The sequence below is a fragment of the Castor canadensis genome, chromosome 15 (genome assembly GCF_047511655.1).
Source record: "Castor canadensis chromosome 15, mCasCan1.hap1v2, whole genome shotgun sequence".
In the NCBI taxonomy this organism is placed as follows: Eukaryota; Metazoa; Chordata; class Mammalia; order Rodentia; family Castoridae; genus Castor; species Castor canadensis.
This window is the reverse complement of record NC_133400.1, coordinates 18,730,139-18,752,127: the sequence shown is the minus strand read 5'-3', so window position 1 is coordinate 18,752,127 and position 21,989 is coordinate 18,730,139. Positions and strand designations below refer to the sequence as shown.

The 21,989-nt window shown below is 51.4% G+C and overlaps 2 protein-coding genes across 9 annotated transcripts; one reads left to right on the top strand and one right to left on the bottom strand.

The window, feature by feature from the left end:
• Positions 1–139: 139 nt before the first annotated feature.
• Elmo3 (engulfment and cell motility 3) lies at positions 140–4,683 on the top strand. 3 transcript variants are annotated; one of them, XM_074055850.1, is made up of 20 exons: positions 144–455; positions 588–628; positions 724–796; positions 983–1,033; positions 1,229–1,398; positions 1,487–1,590; positions 1,694–1,841; positions 1,926–2,004; positions 2,103–2,153; positions 2,238–2,360; positions 2,450–2,581; positions 2,682–2,783; positions 2,880–2,988; positions 3,097–3,233; positions 3,328–3,491; positions 3,598–3,710; positions 3,804–3,908; positions 4,009–4,091; positions 4,177–4,263; positions 4,352–4,683. In XM_074055850.1, exons 1-20 carry the CDS (start codon positions 378–380, stop codon positions 4,562–4,564), a joined length of 2,163 nt encoding a protein of 720 aa, XP_073911951.1. In that variant the 5' UTR covers positions 144–377; the 3' UTR covers positions 4,565–4,683. The 3 variants fall into 3 exon arrangements, 2 of the variants coding, with proteins under 2 accessions (XP_073911951.1, XP_073911952.1); XR_012441927.1 differs by lacking the exon at positions 4,352–4,683 and having other exon boundaries at positions 140–455; positions 3,990–4,091; XM_074055851.1 differs by lacking the exons at positions 144–455; positions 588–628; positions 724–796; ... (1 more) ...; positions 1,229–1,398; positions 1,487–1,590 and having other exon boundaries at positions 1,688–1,806.
• Positions 4,684–6,998: 2,315 nt separating this feature from the next.
• LOC109694004 (Leucine-rich repeat-containing protein 29) lies at positions 6,999–21,980 on the bottom strand. Of its 6 annotated transcripts, none has more exons than XM_074055853.1 (9): positions 21,922–21,980; positions 18,928–19,029; positions 11,470–11,514; positions 9,524–10,516; positions 8,134–8,364; positions 7,889–8,032; positions 7,512–7,729; positions 7,237–7,411; positions 6,999–7,133 (listed from the first exon to the last, which is right to left on the bottom strand). In XM_074055853.1, the coding sequence occupies exons 1-8, from the start codon at positions 21,943–21,945 to the stop codon at positions 7,243–7,245; spliced, it is 1,926 nt and encodes a 641-aa protein (XP_073911954.1). In that variant the 5' UTR covers positions 21,946–21,980; the 3' UTR covers positions 6,999–7,133; positions 7,237–7,242. The 6 variants fall into 6 exon arrangements, with proteins under 6 accessions (XP_073911954.1, XP_073911953.1, XP_073911955.1 ...); XM_074055852.1 differs by having other exon boundaries at positions 8,149–8,364; positions 19,349–21,974; XM_074055854.1 differs by lacking the exon at positions 11,470–11,514.
• Positions 21,981–21,989: the final 9 nt, after the last annotated feature.

The window sequence follows — 21,989 nt, the reverse complement described above, 5'->3', positions numbered from 1 at the left end:
CTGGCTTGAGGGTGGAACTGGGAGGGTCACCTTGCTGGAATAGGAGGTGTGGCAGCTGTAGGCAGCCTGCCTCCCTACCCCCACCTGCCACACCTTGGCGTGGGGCGGGGCAGGGCCGGCCCCTTCGGCGGGGCGGGCCAGGGCAGGCACCGTCCTACCCTCCTGCCCCCGGACTCCAACCCGGAACTAGGATTCCTTTGGGAAGGCCGCAGCGTCTGGCAGGGGGTGAGAACCTGGGCCGTGAGGTTCTTGCCACCGGGACCAAGTCACGGGCAGAGGGACATCCTCGTCGCCCCCAGAGGCCCCTGACCAGGTGTGCCCTTGGAGGGAGGTGGCACGGTCCGTGGAAAGTGTTGGCGCCTGCGGCAGGCTGGACCATGGCACCCCCGCGGAACGTGGTGAAGATTGCCGTCCAAATGCGTGACGCCATCCCGCAGCTCATCCAGCTCGACCAGGTCACTGGCCTGTCTGGCCTCCATCTGCCCCACCGCCCACCTCTGGGTGCCCATCCCAGCCCTCCCCCAGGTTGCCTTCCTACCCCGGCTCCTCCCCACTCCTGGCCCCGTGAGTGACAGCTCCACTTGCAGGCAAAGCCCCTGGCCACCGTGCTGAAGGAGGTGTGCGACGCGTGAGTGCGGCGAATCAGGAATCAGGCAAGGGGTGGGGGAGGGGCAGGCGGGAGGAGGCGCCCCTACCCGCCTGCCTGAGCTCCGTGTCCCACAGGTGGAGCCTGACGCACTCGGAGCGCTTTGCCCTGCAGTTTGCTGATGGGCACAGGAGATACATCACTGAGAATGTGAGTCCCCACTCCCACAAATCCACCCTCTAACCCATCTGCCCCTCATTTCCCCATACTCATTCTATTGTCAACCGAATGTGAGCTTTCTTTTACTGATCCCCAAGTCTCCCTCACTGATGACCCAATTGACCATTCCTCAGAGTCCCTCCTTGACTTTGCTCTTTTTTCTGCTTTTTCCTCTAGAACCGCGCAGAGATCAAGAATGGCAGCATCCTGTGTCTCAGCACTGCCCCAGTAATGCCCCTCCTGCCTTGTCCACCCCCCCTGCCCTGTTCCCCAGCTGGGCCTGTTTTCTGCCTGGTGACCTCCACCCCAGGTCTGGAGGCCCCAGCCCAGCAGTGCCCCACCTAGTGGACACCCAGGTCCTCACACTTCAATCCTAACCTCTGTCCAGCCTCCTTATCTTCACTCTACTCCCACCCCTGCCAGGACCTGGAGGCTGAACAGCTGTTGGGTGGGCTACAGAGTGCCAGTCGTGAGGGGCGCCGGGAAGCCCTAAGGCAGCTCGTCCTACTGGCCTCAGACATGACCTTTGCCCAGGAGGTCATCAGCCGTGATGGGCTTCAAAGACTAGGCACCATTATTGAGGATGGGGACGAGTGAGCACTGGGCTGTGGTGGACTGGGAGGCATGGTGGGGCTTGGAGATCCTGTTCTGGTCCTGCTTAGCCCCAGATGTCTCCCCTAGCTTAGGGGAAGTGCTGGCCCTTGGGCTGCGGGTCTTCTTGGAGCTCATGGAGCATGGCATGGTATCTTGGGAGACACTCAGCATCCCCTTTGTCAGAAAGGTAGGTGGGCTTTTTGAGGGGCATTTGGTGGGGGCAGTGAGATGGTGCCAGGATCTGATCTTTTGTGGTGGTGAGATGGTGACAACCCCCTACCCCTTTTCAGGTAGTGAGCTATGTGAACATGAACCTGATGGATGCCTCTGTGCAGCCCCTGGCCCTTGGCCTGCTAGAAAGTGTGACCTTGAGCAGCCCTGCCCTGGGACAGCTGGTCAAGAGCGAGGTGCCACTGGATAGGCTACTGGTGCACCTGCAGGTGTAAGCCTCCAGGGTGGGATACAGATGGGGGAGCACAGCCAGACCCCAGATATGCAACTGAGCCCACCCCTCCTCTTGCCATAGGATGAACCAGCAGCTGCAAACCAAGGCCATGGCACTGTTGACAGCCCTGCTGCAGGGGGCCAGTCCTGCTGACCGTAAGGTGAGTATTCATCCAGTGGCTGGAAGGGACAGCATCTGCTGAGAACACTGTTCTTGCCTGAGGCTAAATCATCAAGACTCCCTTCCTACCCACTGCAGCAAATGCTTGACTACCTATGGCAGAGGAACCTTCGCCAGTTCATCTACAAGGTAGGAAGGACTGGGCCAGGGAGGGTCCTCCCCAGTCCTCCTCTCCCAGTGAGTCTCATCCACAGGCTGGTGTCTGTCTTCCAGAACATCATCCACAGTGCGGCGCCACTGGGCGATGAGATGGCTCACCACTTATATGTGCTGCAGGCCCTTACGCTGGGGCTACTGGAGCCCCGCATGAGGACACCAATTGACCCCTACAGCCAGGTGCATGTCTTGGGGGAGGCACAGATTGAGCATGACTTGGAACTTGGCCTTGAATCTCAACACCTCTTCCCCTGTGACAATGATCCCAGGAGCAACGAGAACAGCTGCAGGCCCTGCGTCAGGCTGCCTTTGAGCCAGAGGGGGACTCCCTGGGCACTGGGCTAAGTGCAGACCGCCGCCGTTCCCTCTGTGCCCGGGAGTTCCGCAAACTGGGCTTCTCTGTGAGTGACCTCTACCCAAGTCCCCACAGAAAGCCTCCAGCTTGTCTGTGGTTGTTTCAGGGCTGTTGCCCTTCCTGAGTTACCTATACTTACACCCCAGAACAGCAACCCAGCTCAGGACTTGGAGCGCGTGCCCCCTGGCCTGCTGGCCCTGGACAACATGCTTTACTTCTCCAGACATGCGCCCAGCGCATACAGCCGGGTCAGTGACAGGAGGGATAGCAGCAGCCCCACCTCAGCAGGATCCCCATGGGCTTAGCTGAGACTCTGCCCCTATTCTCTGCTCCCATCACCCTAGTTCGTGTTGGAGAACAGCAGCCGGGAAGACAAGCATGAGTGTCCCTTTGCTCGGAGCAGCATCCAGCTGACGGTGCTGCTGTGCGAGCTGCTCCGTGTCGGGGAGCCTTGTAAGTGGCACTGGGTCCAGCATGTCCGGGGACAGGGGACGGAAGGGCAGAGAGGGCCAGGGGCTGCACATACTTTCTCCCTGAGCTCCTCCTGCCCCCCCGCTCCAGGCTCCGAGACGGCCCAGGACTTCTCACCCATGTTCTTCAGCCAAGACCAGAGCTTCCATGAGCTCTTCTGTGTGGCCATCCAGCTGCTGAATAAAACCTGGAAGGAGATGCGGGCGACACAGGAAGATTTTGACAAGGTGGGCAATATGGGAGCTGAGAGGCCTGGGCAGAGTTCTGTTCTAGGAAGGGGCCCAGAGGTCAGGCCCTGAGCTGAGCTTGTGGTGGTCCCAGGTCATGCAGGTGGTACGGGAACAACTGGCCCGCACACTGGCCCTGAAGCCCACATCCCTGGAGCTCTTCCGGACCAAGGTGAATGCTCTCACCTATGGGGAGGTACTACGGCTGCGGCAGACAGAGAGGCTACACCAGGAGGGCACACTGGCCCCTCCTATACTGTGAGTTGGCAGGGATGGGTCCCCAGTCCCAGATTTCACTTTCTCAGATGTCCTGTGGGCTGTGCCTCTAGTCAGCCCTGGTCACTGACTCACACCCCTCATCCAGGGAACTGCGGGAGAAACTGAAGCCAGAACTTTTGGACCTGATCCGCCAGCAGCGTTTGCTCCGCCTCTGCGAGGGAATGCTCTTCCGCAAGATCAGTAGCCGGAGGCGCCAGGGTCTCTGAGTGGCCAAGGGAGGATAGACAGTGGCTGGATTTGGGGTCAGAGCCCTTCTCCTCACTCCTTTTTTCTTCCCCTTTCTCCATACAGACAAGTTGTGGTTCTGCTGCCTATCCCCCAACCACAAGGTGCTGCAGTATGGCGATGTGGAAGAAGGAGCCAGCCAGCCCACCCCAGAGAGCCTGCCGGAACAGCGTAAGGGCAGGGCCAGGGGTCCTACTCCTCCTCCCCCCGGTGCCTGATGCCTTTGGGGCTGCCTGGACCCTCCGTGATCAGCCCAGTCTTCTTCCTCCAGTTCCTGTGGCTGACATCAGGGCATTACTGACTGGCAAAGACTGTCCCCATGTTCGGGAGAAGGGCTCTGGGAAGCAGAACAAGGTGAGTGCAGTGGGACCAGCACGGTTTCCTTCCTGTTCCTGTCTGCCTGTTCCCTGCTCAGTCTCCCTGCACCTTGTTTCCCTAGGACCTCTGTGAGTTGGCTTTCTCTATCAGTTATGATCATGGGGAAGAAGAAGCATACCTCAACTTCATTGCCCCCTCCAGACGGGATGTAAGTATCTGGGCCAGACTGAGTTGGGCAAATGGGCAGAGGGAGCAGATGGGCAGGCCCTCATGGAGCTGGTCCTGTCTATGCCCAGTATTACCTGTGGACAGATGGGCTGAGCGCCTTGTTGGGCAGCCCCATGAGCAGTGAGCAGACCCGGCTAGACCTGGAACAGCTGCTGACCATGGAGACGAAGCTGCGGTTGTTGGAGCTGGAGAATGTGCCCATCCCTGAGAGGCCACCACCTGTACCTCCACCCCCCACCAACTTCAACTTCTGCTATGACTGCAGCATCGCTGAACCTTGACAGTGGGGTTGGCCAAGGGCCACAGCTGCAGTAGCTGCAGCAGCCACAAAGGAGGATGGAGGAGCACAGGCCCCATAATCAGCAGAGGCTGCAGTAGAAATAAAGTGTGTGTAAAGCCAGCTCTGAATCGTGTGGACCAAGCCTGTGACAGACATGGACAGTAATCCCTTTCTGTCTTCAGATTTAGCTAGTGAATGAGATGAATCATCAGGCAAGACCACAAACTTGGGTGGCTGCATTTTGGGGGACTGATGCTCTGAGGGGTAGGGACAAGTGGGGACTGTTGCACTTCTTCAAGATGAGTCCTAAGCCCCCCTCAGTGCTGGACCTGCAAATGAATGGCCTGTCATCTGGGAGCACCAGCCAAGGAAGACTAGAGTGTCAACCAGCCGAGGGAGAAGTAGAAGGGCAGGAAACAATACCACAAATGGATGCCTTTCTGGGTAGCATTATCAGGGGCCTAGTCAGGGAGCCATGCTTCTAGCAGGCTGCAGACCGTCTGACCTCAGTCCTCCGTTATACCCTACCTCCTGTCCTCTGTAGGACTTGGAGACTGCTGGTAAGAATCACGAAGGGAGAGATGTGTAGTGGGGTCTGCTGAAGGGTAAGCTCCCAGTTCCAAATACTACCAGATATTACCAGGCTGATGGTAGTATCTGGGCAGATCTGGGCAAGAAGGAATTCTGTGCAGGAAGCCCTACATTCTATTTAAACCTAACTCAGGAGTGTGGATGAGGTGGGGGCCACAGACAGGCCAGAGCCCCTGTAGGCTGAAGCAGTGAGAAATGCTTGGAGGTCAGGTTTGAAGGCAAAGAACACAGAAACCCAGGGGACCCACAGAGAAGACTGAATACTACCACTACACTGACTTCTTTCTCCATGCCACTCACTACTTCTCTTTCTCAGTGCCTCCTCAAATACAGTGTTTAACAGTGTTGCACATCAAAATTTGACCTTGAAAACAGATGAAATGGTGCCTCCTTTGGAGAATGTGCTTGGGGAGTATTTGCTCCTTACCCCTACCTACACTTCTGAGCTTCAGACATCTACTGCGCACACACCTGGGCTCAGAGACTCCCTGCCACACTTGTAACAGTCTGTTACTGAGTTCAAGGTAGAGATCCCAGATGCAGTTAGTCTGCCAATACTGCCAATTATTACTTCTCAGTGTCTCTAGTCCCTTGTTCATGCCAACATCTTGGTGGCATTTTGCCACCATCATCTCCTAAATTCTGGCTTCTCATCCTGCTCCTCCAATCATCTCAATAACTGCTCCTCCAACTGCTTTCTCAAATCATAAACTGGATGTGATTACACATTCGCACACACATCCTATATTCTTCAGTGTCTGCCTGTTGTCCATGATTACCATGATTGACACTGAGTTTAGCTGGATGAGCTGCAGACATGTAGTTTAGTACTTCCAATGGAGTCCCTGTAGCCTATAGGCTTCTGGGTGCATGGTCCAACTGTCATCCTCCCTGCACTCAATCAGGGCCTACATGTATCCCCCCAGCACCAGCTCTGGACTACCAAGTGTTCCCCCACAGTCCCCTCTTAGATTTCCCCACTTCTGCCCATTTTTCACTGTCTTGGTTCCTTCCCTGACTCAAGTTCATTGCTGCCCTAGGCATCTGGTCCCACATGCTTATTTCTCTGTTCATACATATCTTGCACACTAGACTGTCTTGCCTGTTGACTTATTTGCCTCTGGCCTGGGAACTGGGACATCTTTGGCACCTCTGAATCCCCATATGAAGCACAGTGCCTGTAGGCACTCAGAGAACACTGGCTAGCTGCTTCTAGAACTGATGGACAGATGTATGGACAAAGTGTGGGGTCAGCTGCGCAGTTTCTCAGAGCTGCCATTGAGAAGTCACTAGCATTGTTTAGAGGGTTGAACTAAATGACCTTTAATGACCCTCATCCCAGAGATGCTGTCCTGTTTCTCCTCCCACCTTTTTATTCCTCCTCTCAAGATAGCCACATTGTTGAATTAGACATCATTAATCAGTTGTTCCTGGGGACTGGCTGGGCCCAGTGCCTTTGCAGCAGGGCATACCCAGGGGGATTGTGTTGGGAAAGGCCTTCAGGCCTTGAAGTCTACTATGTGGGGAAGAAGTGAGGACCTGGTTGAGACAGGCCAGTGTGAATCAGCCCTGAGGCTAGTGTGGGGACACCTTAGGGGCTTTGGGTCAACTGAGGTGGGGAGGGAAAGGATCTTTTAGTCTGAGAACTTCAGAAGATGAAAGATCTGGAATTTTTAATCTTATTTGGGTTTACAGCAAAGTTGGTGGCTTGGCTTCTAATGCTCAGAGCTTATGAGGCTGGGGGAGCCCCTCTAGGGAATGGGTGAGACATAGGCCTTCGGTCTGAGACATGGATAGGCAGGGGGCACGGTCTGCTCCTCACCAGCACGAGGCCCAGCCTGACCGTGGGCCTGGCCTCCCAACCAGGACCTGAGGCAGCAACAAGTAGCTGAAAAGAGGTTGCTGTCCAGCTGTGGGGAAACTGGGGCAGGAAGTTCCCTGCTCTGGATTGGTCCCATCCTGAGTCCTAGACAAGGGTTCTGCAAGAGGAGGCAAAAAGGTACTATAGCAAACTCCAGGTTCAGAGGCCTGGGCTAGAGCTAAGGGGGTGAAGTAGGCCAAGGTGCAGGGCTGTTTACTGACCTGGCCTCAGAGTGTTAGGGTCAGGTCAGCCCCTCCCACAAAGCGGGACTGGATGCAGGTCACCTGAGGCAGCTGGGCTTGAAATTGCCTGACAGCCGCCATGTTGATACCAGGACACATGGCCACATCCAACACCCGGAGCTGCTTGCACACCTGCCTAATGGTCTCCAGTGTTCTGCAGGGAGACCACTAGGTGAGCACCTGACCCAGAGTGGGGCCCCAACCCAGCCCCTGCACTGTGGCTCCATCTGCTCAGCATCATCAGATACACTTACTGCTCTGTGAGCTGACTGCAGCTGGACAGGTTGAGGTGCTGCAGCCTTGGCCAGGACCTGGCTGCCTGGGCCCAGCCCTCATCACTGAGATGGCTACAGTGACTCAGCGCCAAGCACTCCAGGCTGGGGCAGCCTCTGGCCACAGCCACCAAGCCCATGTCTGTGAGTGCTGGCAACAGGCTTAGTGACAACTGTCTCAGCTGGGGAAACTGGAGCACCTGCAAGGATAGGGGTTGAGTATAGCACTAGAATCCAGAGCTTGGGCCCCTTCTAGGTTCCCTGCCTGCAGTCAGAAGCCAGTAAGAAAGGGACTTTAAGCAAAAAGTAGGTTGGTCCAGACCCTGGCTCCAGCCCCAAGATCTTTAGTCTATCCATACCTTGGCCAAACTCGCATCAGTCAGCTTACTGCAGGCTGTGAGGTCCAACTCCTGGAGGGCCTGCAGCACGAGCAGTGAGGGGCCTTGTGACTTGGGAGAGGGATCCTCGGCATCTGAGACCTGATACTCCAGCTCTGGGTGTAGCTGTGGGAAGAAACCCCTGCTTCTCAGGCTCTTTCTGAGTTTGCCCTTAAATGTTCTTATAGACTCAGGAACAGCAGGACAGTTGAGCTGCCCTCCCTGACCTTGACATCCCGCACCTGGGAACCCAGCGTAGACTCCTCATTTGGTTCCTCCAGCCCCAGAAGCCCCCAGTCACAGAGCTCCTTGCACCAAGCCAGGCGCAGGACTGAGAGGTGGGTGAGGTAGGTGCAAATGGCCTGTATTGTTCTGTTGGTGAGGGCCGCACAGGAGGACAAGTCTAGCACCCTGAGGCTTGGGCCCAACGCTGGGATCACAGAGAGCACTGAAGCATCCTAGAAAGGAGGTATGGAGGAGAGAATGGAGAAGCAGCTTATGACTGTGTCTCCAGACTTGGCAGAGGTCACCAGCAAGGGTGTGCACAAAGTTCCTGCCCCAAGGCAACAGAGGGCTGCCAGAGGGCCCAAGGAGAGACACTACATGGTCTTGGTGCTGGCTGTGAACATTTAGAGTGGAGAGTGGACAAGGTGGATTTAGGGATGGGAGATCTGAAGGATAAAGACCAAGACTAAGGATGGTGCAGGAAGAAATTTACAAGATGGCTGCCCTGCCTGTGCTTCCAACCCCTGCAGAAGGGATGGGCTGAGGCATCCCTCTAACCACAGCCCATTGGAGCAGGTGAGGACAGCTGATCTAGCAGAGCCAATCAAATGTGCTCCCTCTAGAATGTGAACCACTGGTGCAGTGGGATGGTAGGGCTGCCACTGCAGGGAGAAGTAGGGTGTGAGCAGCACGAGCTGATGGCCAAGCAGAGGACACTGGTTTGTAGAAAGATGCACAGGGAGCTTTGGGGGCACAGGAAAGTGAGGCCTGGGAGAGCAGCTAAGATGCTGGTGGCCACGGGAAGAAGTAGTGGTGGGCAAGGGAAAGGGTGCTTGTAGCCAAACAAGGTTGAGAGGCTTTAGGTTGGTAATGCCCTCATCACAGTAATAGGTTGAAGGAATAATTCACCATGGAAGAACTGACTGACTTTCTCAGACATGGATGCTACCCACAGGGACAGGGCCAAGCCATATGCAAGGCCCAGCTTTAGCCAAGAAGTGGCTCTGCTGCTCCCAACTTGACATTCCCTCCAAGGCCCTGCTCTTCCACTGAAGAACATCCTCTTCAGTGACCCCTCCCCACCATTCACTTCCATCACTGCCTTTCTCTAGCCTTCCTGCCTCCAGAATATTCCCGTGAGGTGTTGGAACACCTCATGGGCCAGGCCACACTTGGTGTCTTGGACCTTCCTCTGCCTGAGCCAGAGTGGGGATTTTGGGGAGGTATGCCAGCAGCATCACTTGTCTGGGCAAATGTCCTCTTCCAGACAGTGACCCAACTTTAGTTCTAACCACTATGCCTGGGACACAAATACTGGGTAGTCCTTCCCTGGGGCCACAGGCCCAGCTCCCCCAGCCACCCTGAAGAGGAAGGGAGGAGTGGTGTGCTCACCTTCAGTGAAGAGCAGTAGGCCAGCCTGAGGGTGGTCAGTGGGGGTGGAGCTCTGTGCCCAGAACTCAGGGCCTGGGCCAGTTCCCGCCCGCTCACCAAGCAGCACTCAGCCATGTCCAGACTCTGCAATTCCTGCAGGGCCCCTAGGGCTGTACATCCTGCATCTGTCAACCGCTGCAGCTTTCCCAGGCTCAGACGCCGCAGGTGCTGCAGGCCCCGGCTCACAGCCAAGAGCGCCCCATCAGTCAGATCTGAGCAGCCACTGAGGTCCAGGGAGGTAAGGCCTGGTTGTTGGCAGCACAAGGTGGCCACAGCCTCTGTGGAGAGGTCCCGGCAGCTATGCAGGCTCAGCTCCCGCAGCTGCAGCCCAGCCACCTGGCCCAGGGCCTTCAGGGCCTCTGGTGGCAATCCAGTGCCACTTAGGTCCAAGGCGCGCAACCTGCCAGCATGCTCCTTCACAAATTGAAGCAGGTTGCGGAAGGATAGTTGGAAGGGAGAGGAGACCTGGGCGCCGGCAGAGCCCCGGGTTGGGTCTCGCTCAAAGGTGAGGTGGCAGTAGGCCAAGGAGAGGCGCTCCAGGCTGGGTACACAGCTGCTGAGCTGGTTGAAGCTGTGGTCAGTCAGGTCCCGCAAGTCAGCCAAGATGAGCTCACAGAGGCCACTTAATGCCTGCCGGACACGCTGTGCTGTCTCAGGCTGAGCCAGAAGCATACCTGATGTGAAGAGGCTGTTGCAGCCACTAAGGTCAAGAGTGCGCAGGGCTGGGCATCCCAGGATCAGGGCCACAAAAGAGGCCTCTGAGAGACTGCCCCCACTCAGACACAAGCCCTGCAGGTGTGGGCCCAGGTGGTAGGCAACAGACTGCAGCACCTGATGTGAGGCTGGTGAGCCATCCAGGTTGGTCAGGCCAATGCAGGAGATGCCCCGAAGGCCCAAGCTCTTGATGGCTGAGAGGGAGGCTGAGGACACAGGGATGTTGTACTTCACATTTGTCTAAAAGGCAACAGCAGGCCTGGGGTTACCTCTCTGGTTTGAGGTTGAGGGCAGGTGAGAAAGGCTTCTTCTACAATAAGGACTGTCCATGTGTGTGGTGTCATGTATGGTTGAGAAGAGTGTGAGTAGTAAATGGGAGAGTGGAAGTCAAATCATGCTGGGGTTTGAAGGGAGCTGACTATTAGGGGCAGGCAGGAAGGCTGGTGAAGGACAGGACCTAGGGAGGGGCGGGGACAGAGTGGCAAGTTGGTAAGCTGAGCACAGGAGAGCTGAGATGTGACCTGGAAGAAGCCCGGTGAAGCCCCCACAGGGTGAGAGGATAACATAACCTGAATCCCAACCTTTCAGACTCTTAGGAGGTCTTGAGATCCATGAACTCAACCTCCTGCTCCAAGAATGTGACATTAGCTGAGTAGCCAGGCTCCCCTACTTTCTAAGGAGGATATAAACAGCCCTAAGAACAGTGGATGACAGGAAGAAGTGAAGTAGGTGTCATCACTCACCACAACTCTCTGTGGCCCAGGTGCCAGAGGTCTGTGGCAGGCAGTGAGGCCTAGGGGGGCCCTGGTGGCCTTGCACACATGAATGTTTGAAAAAAATGCTTTTGTGTGTAAGTGAAAGGGCACATGTGTGTGTATGTGTGTGTGTGTGTGTGTGTGTGTGTGTGTGAACTAACACATGTGAGACTGCCTAGGCTCTGGAGAATTCCTGGAAGGGACATCTATCTATCTAGATAAGAGAAGCATCCCACTTCTGTGGGCAGGATCTAACAGAAAGAATCTCAGAGGTGCCAAGGAAGTGGAGCTGGCCCTGCTCAGGGCTCCTCCCCTGGCAGTGGGGTAGCTGGAGTAGGGTATAATCCAGAAGGCAAGATCAGGGCTAAGCTGTGCAAGCATGTAGGAGCCCCCAGCTAAGGGACATATTTTATAGTAGACTCTTGAATAATCTTGTACCAGATAGAGCCAAAGGAAAGTCTGTATAATTTGTGTGGAATAGACCTATAAGGGAGGAAAAAGATGGATTAGTTTCTAAAATCCTAACTCCTGGGTTAGGGATGTAGTTCAGTGATAGCACACTTGCCTAGCATGTGTGAGGCAGGTCTGATGCTGAATTGGGATTCCCAGAACTGCAAAATAAATTTTAAAAAAAGTCCTAGCCCTGTTTCCCTATTTCTCACCCAGGTCTCAAGCACGTGGTAGTCAAAAAAGGGTCTTTTGTGGGGTTTTTTGGTGGGACTGTTTTTGGTTTTTATGACACTGTGTTTGAAATCAGGGCCTCATAAGCAAGCACTCTTACAGCTTGAACCATTCCACCAGCCCTTTTATTGTGATGGTTTTTTTTGAGATAGGGTCTTGTGAACTATTTGCCCGGGGCTAGCTTTGAACCACCAACCTCCTGATCTCTGCCTCCTGAGTGGCTAGGATTACAGATGTGAGGCACTAGCGCTTGGCTGGGACTGGGGTTTGAATTCAGAGCCTCATACTTGCAAAGCATACACTCTACTGCTTGAGTCACACCTCTGGTTATTTTGGAGATGGGGGAGTCTCATGAACTATTTGCCCAGGCTGACTACAAACTGCGATCTTCCTGATCTCAGCCTCCCAAGTAGCTAGGATTATAGTCGTGAGCCACTGGCACCTGGCTCAAAAAGTCTCTTGTTTTAGCATCATCATGGTTCTGATGCAGAAAAGCAAGCTTCCCAAAACACCCACCTTTTTAATGACTGCAAAAACAAGCCATTGTTCCCTATTTGTACCACATGGAACAGCACCAAAGGGGAATGAGAAAGGTAGAAGTGACACACAGGATGCACTCCTGCAAAATCTTATCAACACAACTCTTTCAGGAAGCATGGGTATGGGGAAACTAGTCTGGCCACCACGCGTGTATAAGAGATAAGGACAAGCTCCTGGTCTCTCCACAGGAATCAGGGGTTGGTCAAGTTCTCTTTCCAGACCCCACCTCTAGATTGTGGTCTTTCCTGGGAGAGGAGGGCTCACTGCAGATCTCCTCATGATGGGGCAGTGAAACACCCAAGGGCCTGGGTCCCTCTCTCAATTTAAGGAGAGCTGGGGAAGATCCTGGTGTGTGAGGCGAGGGAGGGAGATAAAAAGGTTAGAGAGGAAAAGGAAAGGAAAACCAAAGCATGTCTCCAGCCATTACCAAGTCCTACATGACAGATGAGTCAGTCTGATGTTGAATAAACTAGGGCTGGGGGAGCTGGGAGCAGGTTGGTTGCCCAGGCAGCACCCGCCCCCACAACTCACTAATGTGGTTCAGGATCCAAAGAACCCCACAGTCTCCAGCTCTACCTGCAGTTGCAGTGCTCAGCCTTTTTCTCTTCCTGGGAGCCTGAACAGCAGGGAATGTTCTCCTTTCTCCCGCTACCTCCCTGTAACAAGGTGGACGAACACCCAAGGGAGAGCACTGAGTCAGTCTAGGGCTGGCAGATGACATCAAAAAGCCACTGGACAAACAAGGCAGGGCCTGGCCTGCAAAACTTCCCCAGCTACAGGGTTGGGGGGAGGAGATGTGAGACCATCTCTAGCCCTCACTATTTGGGGGTAGGGTAGAGGCAGCTTCCTGCAGTCACTTAGTGGTCTGTCCTATTCCTGAGGTCAGCTGGCCTTAACTGCAGGAGCCTAGGAACAGCCTTTTAGGAACATTTATCTCTGTGGGGGACAGAGAAGCAGGCAGAAGCAGGGCTCCTGGGTTCTGGACTTTGTCCTTCCTGGGCCTTAGGAAGCTGCTTCTAGAGGGCAGAGGGAAGACTGCAAGGCTACCTGCTCCAGCTTCAGTCCCCCCATACAGAAAAACCAAGCACCCCCCTGGTCTCTTCCTTTCCTCATGCTGGCATCTTTTTTTTTTGGTGGCACTAGGGTTTGAACTCAGGGCCTCACACTTGCTAGGCAGGTGCTCTTACCACTTGAGCCATTCCACCAGCTCCCAATGGTGGCATCTTACGAGAAATTGCAAAGTCATTTGGGAAACACCCAAATGCCCACTTCTAAATGTGACATAGGATAGAGCATGGCTCAAGGGCAAGTGCAACCAGCACAAGGCTATGAGTCTAAATGCCAGCACTGCCAATCAATCAATCAATAAAATGACATATATGTGTCCTTGACTGTGAGAGGCCTGGGTTTTGGTGAAGCCCACCCTGAGACTGCAGGCTTGTATACAGGCTTGGAAAGTCACCACCTGATGGAGAAAAGGCCTCCCTCCGTTTGGTACAAGGTAAGGCACTTGTTTCCTTCCAGAAGGCTGTGAGGGAATGCAGGCCTGGTGCCCAGGAGCATTGGTCTCTGGACAGGAGTTAAACTCCTAGGGCAGAAGAAGGCAGGAGAGGGTAGAAGCTGAGTTGTCTTCTGCTCTTTCTCCACAGCGACCAACCCAACGATGGGCAAACCAGGGCTCCCCAGAGCACTGGGCAGAGCCAAGGTGTGTGTGTGGGCGCTGCCTCTGCCTGTGTCCTTATTTGACACAAACCGGGATTAAGTAAACAGTGCAGGCAGGCTGGGGGAATAAGAAGTCACCAAGTCCAGCATCCTAGCCTGGCCTCATAAGATACAGGCCTAGGTTAGCCTTGGTAGGCCAATATCTTCCACAGCATGAATGGCTGGGGGCACTGCCTCCTCCTCCACCTGCCCACATCTGGGTCCTGGGAGATGGTTCCTGCCAATGGGACTCTGCAGATTGCTTTCCAGGAGGGCTGGCAGAGTGCCTCAAGTGGTAGTGTCTGCCCAGCAAGCATGATGCCCTGAGTTCAAACCCCAATGCCACCAGAGAGAGAGAGAGAGGAGAGAAGATTGCTATCCAGGATATGGTGATTGTGAGGTATGGGCAGCACCCTAGATAACCAGGAGCCTATGGCCTGGCTTTGCAGAAATACCAAACAGGTCTTGCTCACACTATCTAGAGCAACTTGTACTCTGAGAATCCTAGTTTCTGAGTTTTTGTTGTTGTTGTTGTTTTTGTGGGACAGAACTGGGGTTTGAACTCAGGGCTTCACATTTGCTGGGCAGGTGTTCTACCACTTGAGCCACTCCACCAGCTGTTTTTGCCTTTCTACTTCTTCCTCAGAGGCTCAGAGGCCATAACAAGAGTTTTTAAACACATCAAGCTCCCTTCATCCTGCAGCCACTCTTCCATCTTCCTTTTTTCTCTGGCACACCTACATCTGCTGTCTGGCCATTCAATTCGCCTTTGTCTCACCCACTTATCCTTCCACCACTGCCCCTCAAAATCATTCTATCCTGTCAACAGATCTCCTTCAGCAAGGTCACCAGTCTCTGTCATGCCACTTGCTAGGGATGGTCAGTAGCTATTCCTCTTTTGTTTTTTTCATTACTTTTGATGCTACCTCCCACTGGGGGTTTTGAAACTGTCCTCTTGGCTTTCTTCCTACCTAACAGCCTGTTCCTCCTTGGTCTCTTTTGGGGTTACCAAAGTCCATAAATGACTGGGTTCCCCATGATTTCCTCTACCTGAACACACATACAGACACACAGGCACACATGCACAATCTTTATCCTCTTCCATGTGCCCCCTAGCACATGGGTCAATCCTTCCAACTATTTTCTTTTGATCCACATTATTTTCCTGAACACTAGACCCCAGCTGCCAATTGCTTCCTGGACCTCTCTCCATATAACCCCAATACAACATGCCCCAATCTGAATTCACCATTTATCACTAACTGTGCTTCTTCTCCTAAACTCTCACCACCCTCCACTGAAAGTCACCCTTACTTCCCATACTACATTGACCCAAGTCCCTTCTCTCCATTTCCTTGATATATTGAAATATGTCCCTCTTCTCTATCTCACTGCTTCTGCCTTAGTTCAGATCTCCTGTCAGGAATATGACAAAGCAACTTCCTTCTCATCAGGAAATCTGATCGTGCTCTCCAGGCCCTCTGACAGGTCTCTGATCACAGAAGAAAGGTTAAGCTTGCTGGCCAGCATTCAAGTGCTTCTATGTTAGACCACAGCCTACTTCTTCAGCCTACCTCTTCCCAGCTCACTCTCTCCTTCTTCCTCCCCAGCTCAGCTCTGGGAATTTCCACTTCTTTTTTTCCTCCTTTTATTTTATGGTTTTTACATTTACTCACATGTGTATACATTGTTTGTGTTGCCCTCTTCTAGGAATTCCCACTTTTGATCAGTGTCTCATGCTGCTCTGCCTCCATTCAGCTGCTTTTTCTGTTGTTTTGGCATTCCCCAACCCTCATCTACCGCTATTTGTCTATGTAGCAAATATTTATTCCTCTCTTGAGTCTCAGGCTAAGCATCTCCTTCATGGAGTCTTTTCTGAAAAAGACATGTGCACCCCTAGTGTGCCTACACAGATTCTATTTATTTATTTATTTTGGTAATACTGGGGGTTTGAACTCAGAGCCTCACACTTTCTAGGCAGGCACTCTAACCACTTGAGCCATTATACCAATCTCTGAAATTCCTTATTTTGTGGTGGGGGGTGGCACTGGGGTTTGAACTCAGGACCTCATGCTTGCCAGGAAGGTGCTCTTACATCTTGAGCCACTCTGCCAGCCCTCCTGCACAGATTCTAAATGCAACACCCTAAACTATTTTTGCTTGTGCTTGTCTCTCATGACAAACTCCCAAATTTTTCATCTTCCTCACTTCTGCCTCACCAGAGCCCAGCACAGTGCTTGGCACAGACACAAACATCTGAGTAAGTCTTTGGTAATTTTTCATCTTCCTTCTGCCTTGTGACTGAGGTCCTGGCCTCTACCTCTCTTCTCATTCTCCTGACATTGGTCTCCAAGTTCACTACGCAAAGTGGCTCCTGAGGAAGGAGATGCCTCTGAGGAACTTCCTCACAAACAGTTCCATGCCTCCCCACCCCCACCCGTTTCCTCAGGAAGAGGTAGCATTGTCGTTATTCTATGCAAAATCATGTCTTCTGCACTGAAGCCTGTCTCTGCCACCACCTCAGGTGGTGTCTACCATTCTTGACCTCACTCCTCCCTACATTCATCCCTCCTCTAGTGACTCTCTCCCTTAAGCATTTAAAACAGTTGAGATTTTTTCCTAATCAAATTTCTTTGTAAAGTCCTCCTCAACCTATCATTTCTGCCCTATTTATTTCCTTTCTTTCATGTGGAAAATTATTACAAATGAAGTCACTCTACACTTCCTCTCTTCTCTCGTACATCCTGAACTAGTCTGACCTTTTCCTCCCAGATGCCAAGTATTGATGAAGCTATTGGTGACCTCCTTGGATAGCATTACAGGCATTTTATGTTCTTAATTTTGCTAGACTCTTTATGGGATTTGACACTGATAATCTTCATTTGATCTGTTAAATGCTTTCTTTCCTTGGACTCTGTGCACTCCTGTCCCTGAGACATCCTTACCTCCTCTGTAGATGTATTCTCCTTTCTGTGTTTATGTACCTTGGGGCATTCTCTGTGGCCTGCTGTTCTGGCTGTTCATGCTCTCCCTGGGGGGAAATTACTCAGATCCATGCCTTCACTTCCATCCATTCCTTTTTTTTTTTTTTCCTTCCAGTGTTGTGAATCAAACCCAGAGCCTCACACATGCTACTACCACTGAATTACACCCCCAGCCCAGCTCCATTCTTTTTTTTTTTTTTGTGGTAGTACTGGGGTTTGAAGTCAGGGCTTCATGTTGCATCAGTACTGGGGCTTAACTCAGGACTTTCACCTAAAGCCACTCCCCCAGTCCTATTTTTGTAAAGGGTTTTTCTAGATAGGGTCTATTTGGCCAGGCTGGTTTTGAACCACGATCCTCCTGATCTCTGCCTCCTGAGTAGCTAGGATTACAGGTATAAGCCATTGGTGCCAGGACTTCATTCATTCTTTAGTGATACCCAAGTCAATATTTATCACCTAGACCTTTCTGTTGAATCCTCACCCAGAAATTCAACCACCAACTGGATCTCACACTTCAATTTTTAACAAGTCTAAAATCAAATTCCTTTAAACACTGAGATCAAAGACACTGGATAGATAATCTCACAACACATCCTACTTATATCCACTTATTTCATGTCTCAGGAGGATTCCAATCCTACAGAGAAAGGGAAGATTAGATATAAATGATGTTGGGCTATTTGAAAACTAATCAGCTTAGCTTCTTATAACATAAATCAAAGTAAATTTCACAAACAAAAATAATTTTCACCAATAAAAAATTCAAACCATAAAACAGAATAATTTTGCTGTGAACCTATTCAAAAAATAAGGCCTATTTAAAAAAAAGAAACAAATGAGTGTGTATTTATCAAATCTCTGAAGAAGCAAGGAATCTTTAATCTTTCATCCAAAAATGGACAAAATAAAAAAGGAAGAGGGATATTCAGAATCAACAACATAGAAATTTAATTTGTGTCTCAAAAATAAAAACATCTACCTACAATTCAAATTAAAAGACAACAGGAATAGAAGGGGACCAGGAACTAGAGAAAAGGTTAGATCAAGAACAATTAAAAAAAAAAGACAACAGGAATATAATTCAATAAATATGTATAAAGAATTAATCTCTTTAATGTATAAAAACTTCATGCAAATGGGTAAGGAAGATACTAAGACTCTACTACTCTACTAGTTAAATAAATTATGAACAAAAATAAACAAGAGGAAAATACAATAGTCAGCTATAAGGAAAAACTATTCTGCTTCACTAATAATCAAGGAAATCAAAATTAAAACAAGAACTATCATTGCTTGCCTTTCAAACTAACACAGATGTTTGTATTTATCTACTGGCTGGGCTGTCTCCCATACTCAGCCTCCCTCTTTCAGTTCACTCTGCACTGTGGAGTTCTAAGACACAAATTTCACACTGTCACTAGCCTGCTCAACATTCCTTAAAGGCTCCCCAGTAGTAATCAGGAGAAAGCCCAAGCTCTGCGGCCTAGTACATCTGGCAGCTTGCAGTCTGACCTGGTTCTAGTCTCATCTCTCACCACTTCTCCCATGCATATTTCAGTTCCAGTGATGAGGAACTTGTGTGGACATTTCCAGAACTACTCCACACTCTGATGCCTCCGCCTGTGATGTTACTAGATCTAGAAGACCAACCTTCACCCCCATGCTCAGAAGGCTTTCCCTGATACTGCTGGTTGATCTCCTCTGGATATCCTTATTCATGTCCCTGCTGCACCCTTTTATTCCAGTGTCACAGCATTGAGAGCACATGGTATCAAGATCATTTACATTACTTGTTTTTCTCCTTCACGGAACTATGAGCTCCTTAGAGAACTACATCTTATCATCTCAATAACCCCAGTCCAGAGCCCAGTATGTATGAACGGATGAGTATATGTGAATGTATAGATGGAGGGATAATGGATAAACAGGGCCATGAGCAAGCTGAAGTGAGAGACAACTGAGAATGGGCCAAGTAGGGTGGGTACCTTACCTCCCGAAGGGCATTCTGGGCTGCACAGTACCAAGCCCGACTCACAAGGGAGGCCTCTTTCTGATCTGACAGAGGCAGGAAGCTCAGAATATACGTGAGCATCTGAAGGAAAAAGACAGGGCATTTGGGGGCATTAGAGCTGGGAGGCCTTTGGCACCTACTCCAGCTAATGTCATTATGGGTTTGAGGGCACGAGAGCACTGCTTCTAGTCTATCTTAGATTCAAAGCTTCACAGAGTATTCTCTGTGAGGCCCTCTCCAGCCTCCAGACATCTTTACCATGAATGAACCTTTCCTGAGCCCCATCCAGGTGAGGATTGTACCAACTGGTAAGGATCAAACTTCCTACCCAGTTTAGTAGAAATAACCTGAGGCATAGTGACCAGAAAAACCTACTTCAATCCCTATTCTGCCAACTTACCTTTCTGAGCTTAATCTGTGAAACAGCAATTGTTGTGAGATTTAAAGTGGTTGCTATGAGAACTAAGTTACACATCAGTGTCTTTCACATATCTAGAACACAGCAAGTCAAGTGTTCTTCCTCCTGCCCTCACAGATTCAGCTCTAACACCCCTACTCTTTTCTCATCTTCTCCACTGCCAGCTTGCTTTTTCAGCTAGCTATTAAGCTATGACCCAACAAGACCGGAGGCTCAGGCTCTCCCTCTACCTATGCTGTATGAGGCTGGAAGTAAAGTTGAAGGTCTACAGGGGACTAGAAAAGGCGTTGCTTGTGAGGTCAGGAACAATTTGATCTTCACTCTTCTAGAATCTTCCCTCCTTGAGTCCTATAACACTGTTTACTAGGCCTTCACCCAGCACTTTTAATTTCCCTGTTTCTGTATTCTTCTGTGGCTCCTAGGTTCAGTCCTGGGTCTTTTGATCTTCTGTTTACCTATACAGGAATAATCAACAATTCAGTAGCCTCATATTGTTAAATTATCCAACTGCTAGCCTAGTATTGCCAATTGTCCACTAGGTCCTCTAGTCACCTTAATCTCAATCAAAATTCATATTCTGCCATCAGTCTATCTTTCCCCTTCAATGCCAACAGTACAACCCATCTAAAGGTTCAGGTAATACTTCGAACTCATGTTCTTCTGTCCCTTATTCCTGAGTGCAGGTATAAAACAGAGACTTCAGGTCAGTCTAACCCAGACTCATTTAAGTTCCAGCTCCATCAATCACTTTCTAGCTGTGTGAATTCAGGCAAGGTAGTTAACCTCTCTGAGCTTGTTTCTATAGGTATGAAACAGGCATATTTTAAAAAATCTAGATCAAGTCTTATAGGGAATAGATGGCCCATAAACAGTTGCTAGATTGGTGTTGCTAATACCTTTGAAATTCTACTACCTTAATAACTCAGATCTTTACCACCCCAGACCAGGATTCCTTCCACGACCTATTTGCTTCCAAGTTTATCCTCCTTAATCCATTCTGCATAATTGCAAGGTTAGTTTCCCTAAAAAGCTGTTTCCAGTTTCAGCATAGCATAGGTTTTCCTTGTACTCTCAGAATCAAATTTCCACTCCCAGGTTAGCACTGCTAGGACTCCATGCCTGTTTGGGCCCAGTGGTCTCAGAGCTTCCCCAATCCATCTTCCCTGACATCCAACAAACACAGCATGTCTATTTCCTTTTGCTTACATAGGCATCTTTCTGGATGTCCTTCCTTAAGTTTGACTTCACCAGCACACTCTGGTCTCTCCTTCCCTTCTCAGGTGCTGAGCACATAGGAAATACTCAGCCAATGCTTACTGGGTTAAAGTAAGGATGGACAGTCCTCTATCTCTATTTTCACTAAAGGTTTTTCCAGGGAAGGGGTGGTGAGACAGCAGATTATTGAGATGAGAAAGACTGCACCAGGGAGGGGAGACAAGAGGAACAGAGTACTCATGGGATATGGGACTGACTAAGCCCCCATCCCTAGGGGAAGGCAGGAAAGAACATCTGAGCTAATATAATGGTCATCCTGTCTTTTGGGCTGAACAGTCAATCACAGGAGCAAAGAAAAAGAGGAACAAACCTGTCATCCTTGGGTGGGGGAGAGGGCATGGTTCACTGAGAAGGGGGTGGCCTTTCTAGAGGGAATACAGGAGGCAGTGATGAGGATAAGGTGGCCGTCCCATGAGCCCTATCCCAAGGGGGTACTAGAGATACAATTGGTCACCCATGGGATCTATGGGGATGGATGGATATTCTCTAGGGTCAAGAGGGGGGATACCATTGCAGCAGACTCATTGAAGTGGGAGCAGGCCTGTTTGTATTAAGGAGAAGAAGCATTCCAGGAGTGATGGGGAAAGAGTGTTGTCTCCTTGGGCAGCAGGAGAGGGCTGCCAACCCTCAGGGCAAAAGGAGGGGAGGCCATTCCCAGAAATCACTGGGGCAAAACCCATTATCTCTGGGCCCCATGTGGGCACAGAGGTCTGGTTCTCTGGCTAAGGAGAAGGAGCAAACATCCCATGGGGGAAAGAGGTAGGGGTGGCCATCACTAGATGCTGGGGAGCAAGCTTGGCCTCATTAAAGGACCTCAGAAACCATCCCCAGTGTTGATAGGAACGGACAGTCTGTTTCTCCCTGTCAGGGAGCGAGAGGGTGGTGGAAATGGACCAATCATCCCAAGGGGCCAATGGGGATAAGATTGGTTACCCTTCAAGGATGATGGGATGGAGCAGACATCTTCCAGAACAGAGGGGGAGAGGACGGCCATCTCAAGGGAAGGGGATAGGCAGAGAGGGTCTATCCTCGCTGAGGTGACAGATTTGCTGTCTCCTGGTTCCATTGGGGAAGAAGAGAATGGTCTCCCAAGCTAAGGGAACGAAGTGGCCCCAAAGCAGGGCCGTTACCCAGAGCTTGCAGGTCCTGGGATCTGCCGGGCGGGTAGTTTCCGCCAGGCGGTAAGTGCCGGGCGTGCAGTCTGACAGCCCCTCCCCAAAGCTCCGGACCCCGAGGGCGGAGCAAGTCCGGAGCTAGGCCTGGGGACCGCTTCCTCTCACCTCCAGGGGCAGCAACTCCGCCATCGCATCTCAGCCGCCTCCGCCCCCGCGCAAGGCTTTCTGGGAAG

Excerpts from the sequence above, each read along its gene's own strand:
- Elmo3 (XM_074055850.1), top strand. The coding sequence starts at position 378 with ATGGCACCCCCGCGGAACGTGGTGAAGATTGCCGTCCAAATGCGTGAC. Across the intron at positions 2,361-2,449 it reads CAATTGACCCCTACAGCCAG|GAGCAACGAGAACAGCTGCA; the intron begins GTGCATGTCTTG and ends CAATGATCCCAG. Across the intron at positions 2,784-2,879 it reads CGCCCAGCGCATACAGCCGG|TTCGTGTTGGAGAACAGCAG; the intron begins GTCAGTGACAGG and ends CCATCACCCTAG.
- LOC109694004 (XM_074055852.1), bottom strand. The coding sequence starts at position 19,423 with ATGTGTAACTTAGTTCTCATAGCAACCACTTTAAATCTCACAACAATT. Across the intron at positions 11,515-18,927 it reads CCCAGAATGCCCTTCGGGAG|GTCTATTCCACACAAATTAT; the intron begins GTAAGGTACCCA and ends CCTCCCTTATAG. Across the intron at positions 7,730-7,888 it reads CTGATGCGAGTTTGGCCAAG|GTGCTCCAGTTTCCCCAGCT; the intron begins GTATGGATAGAC and ends CTATCCTTGCAG.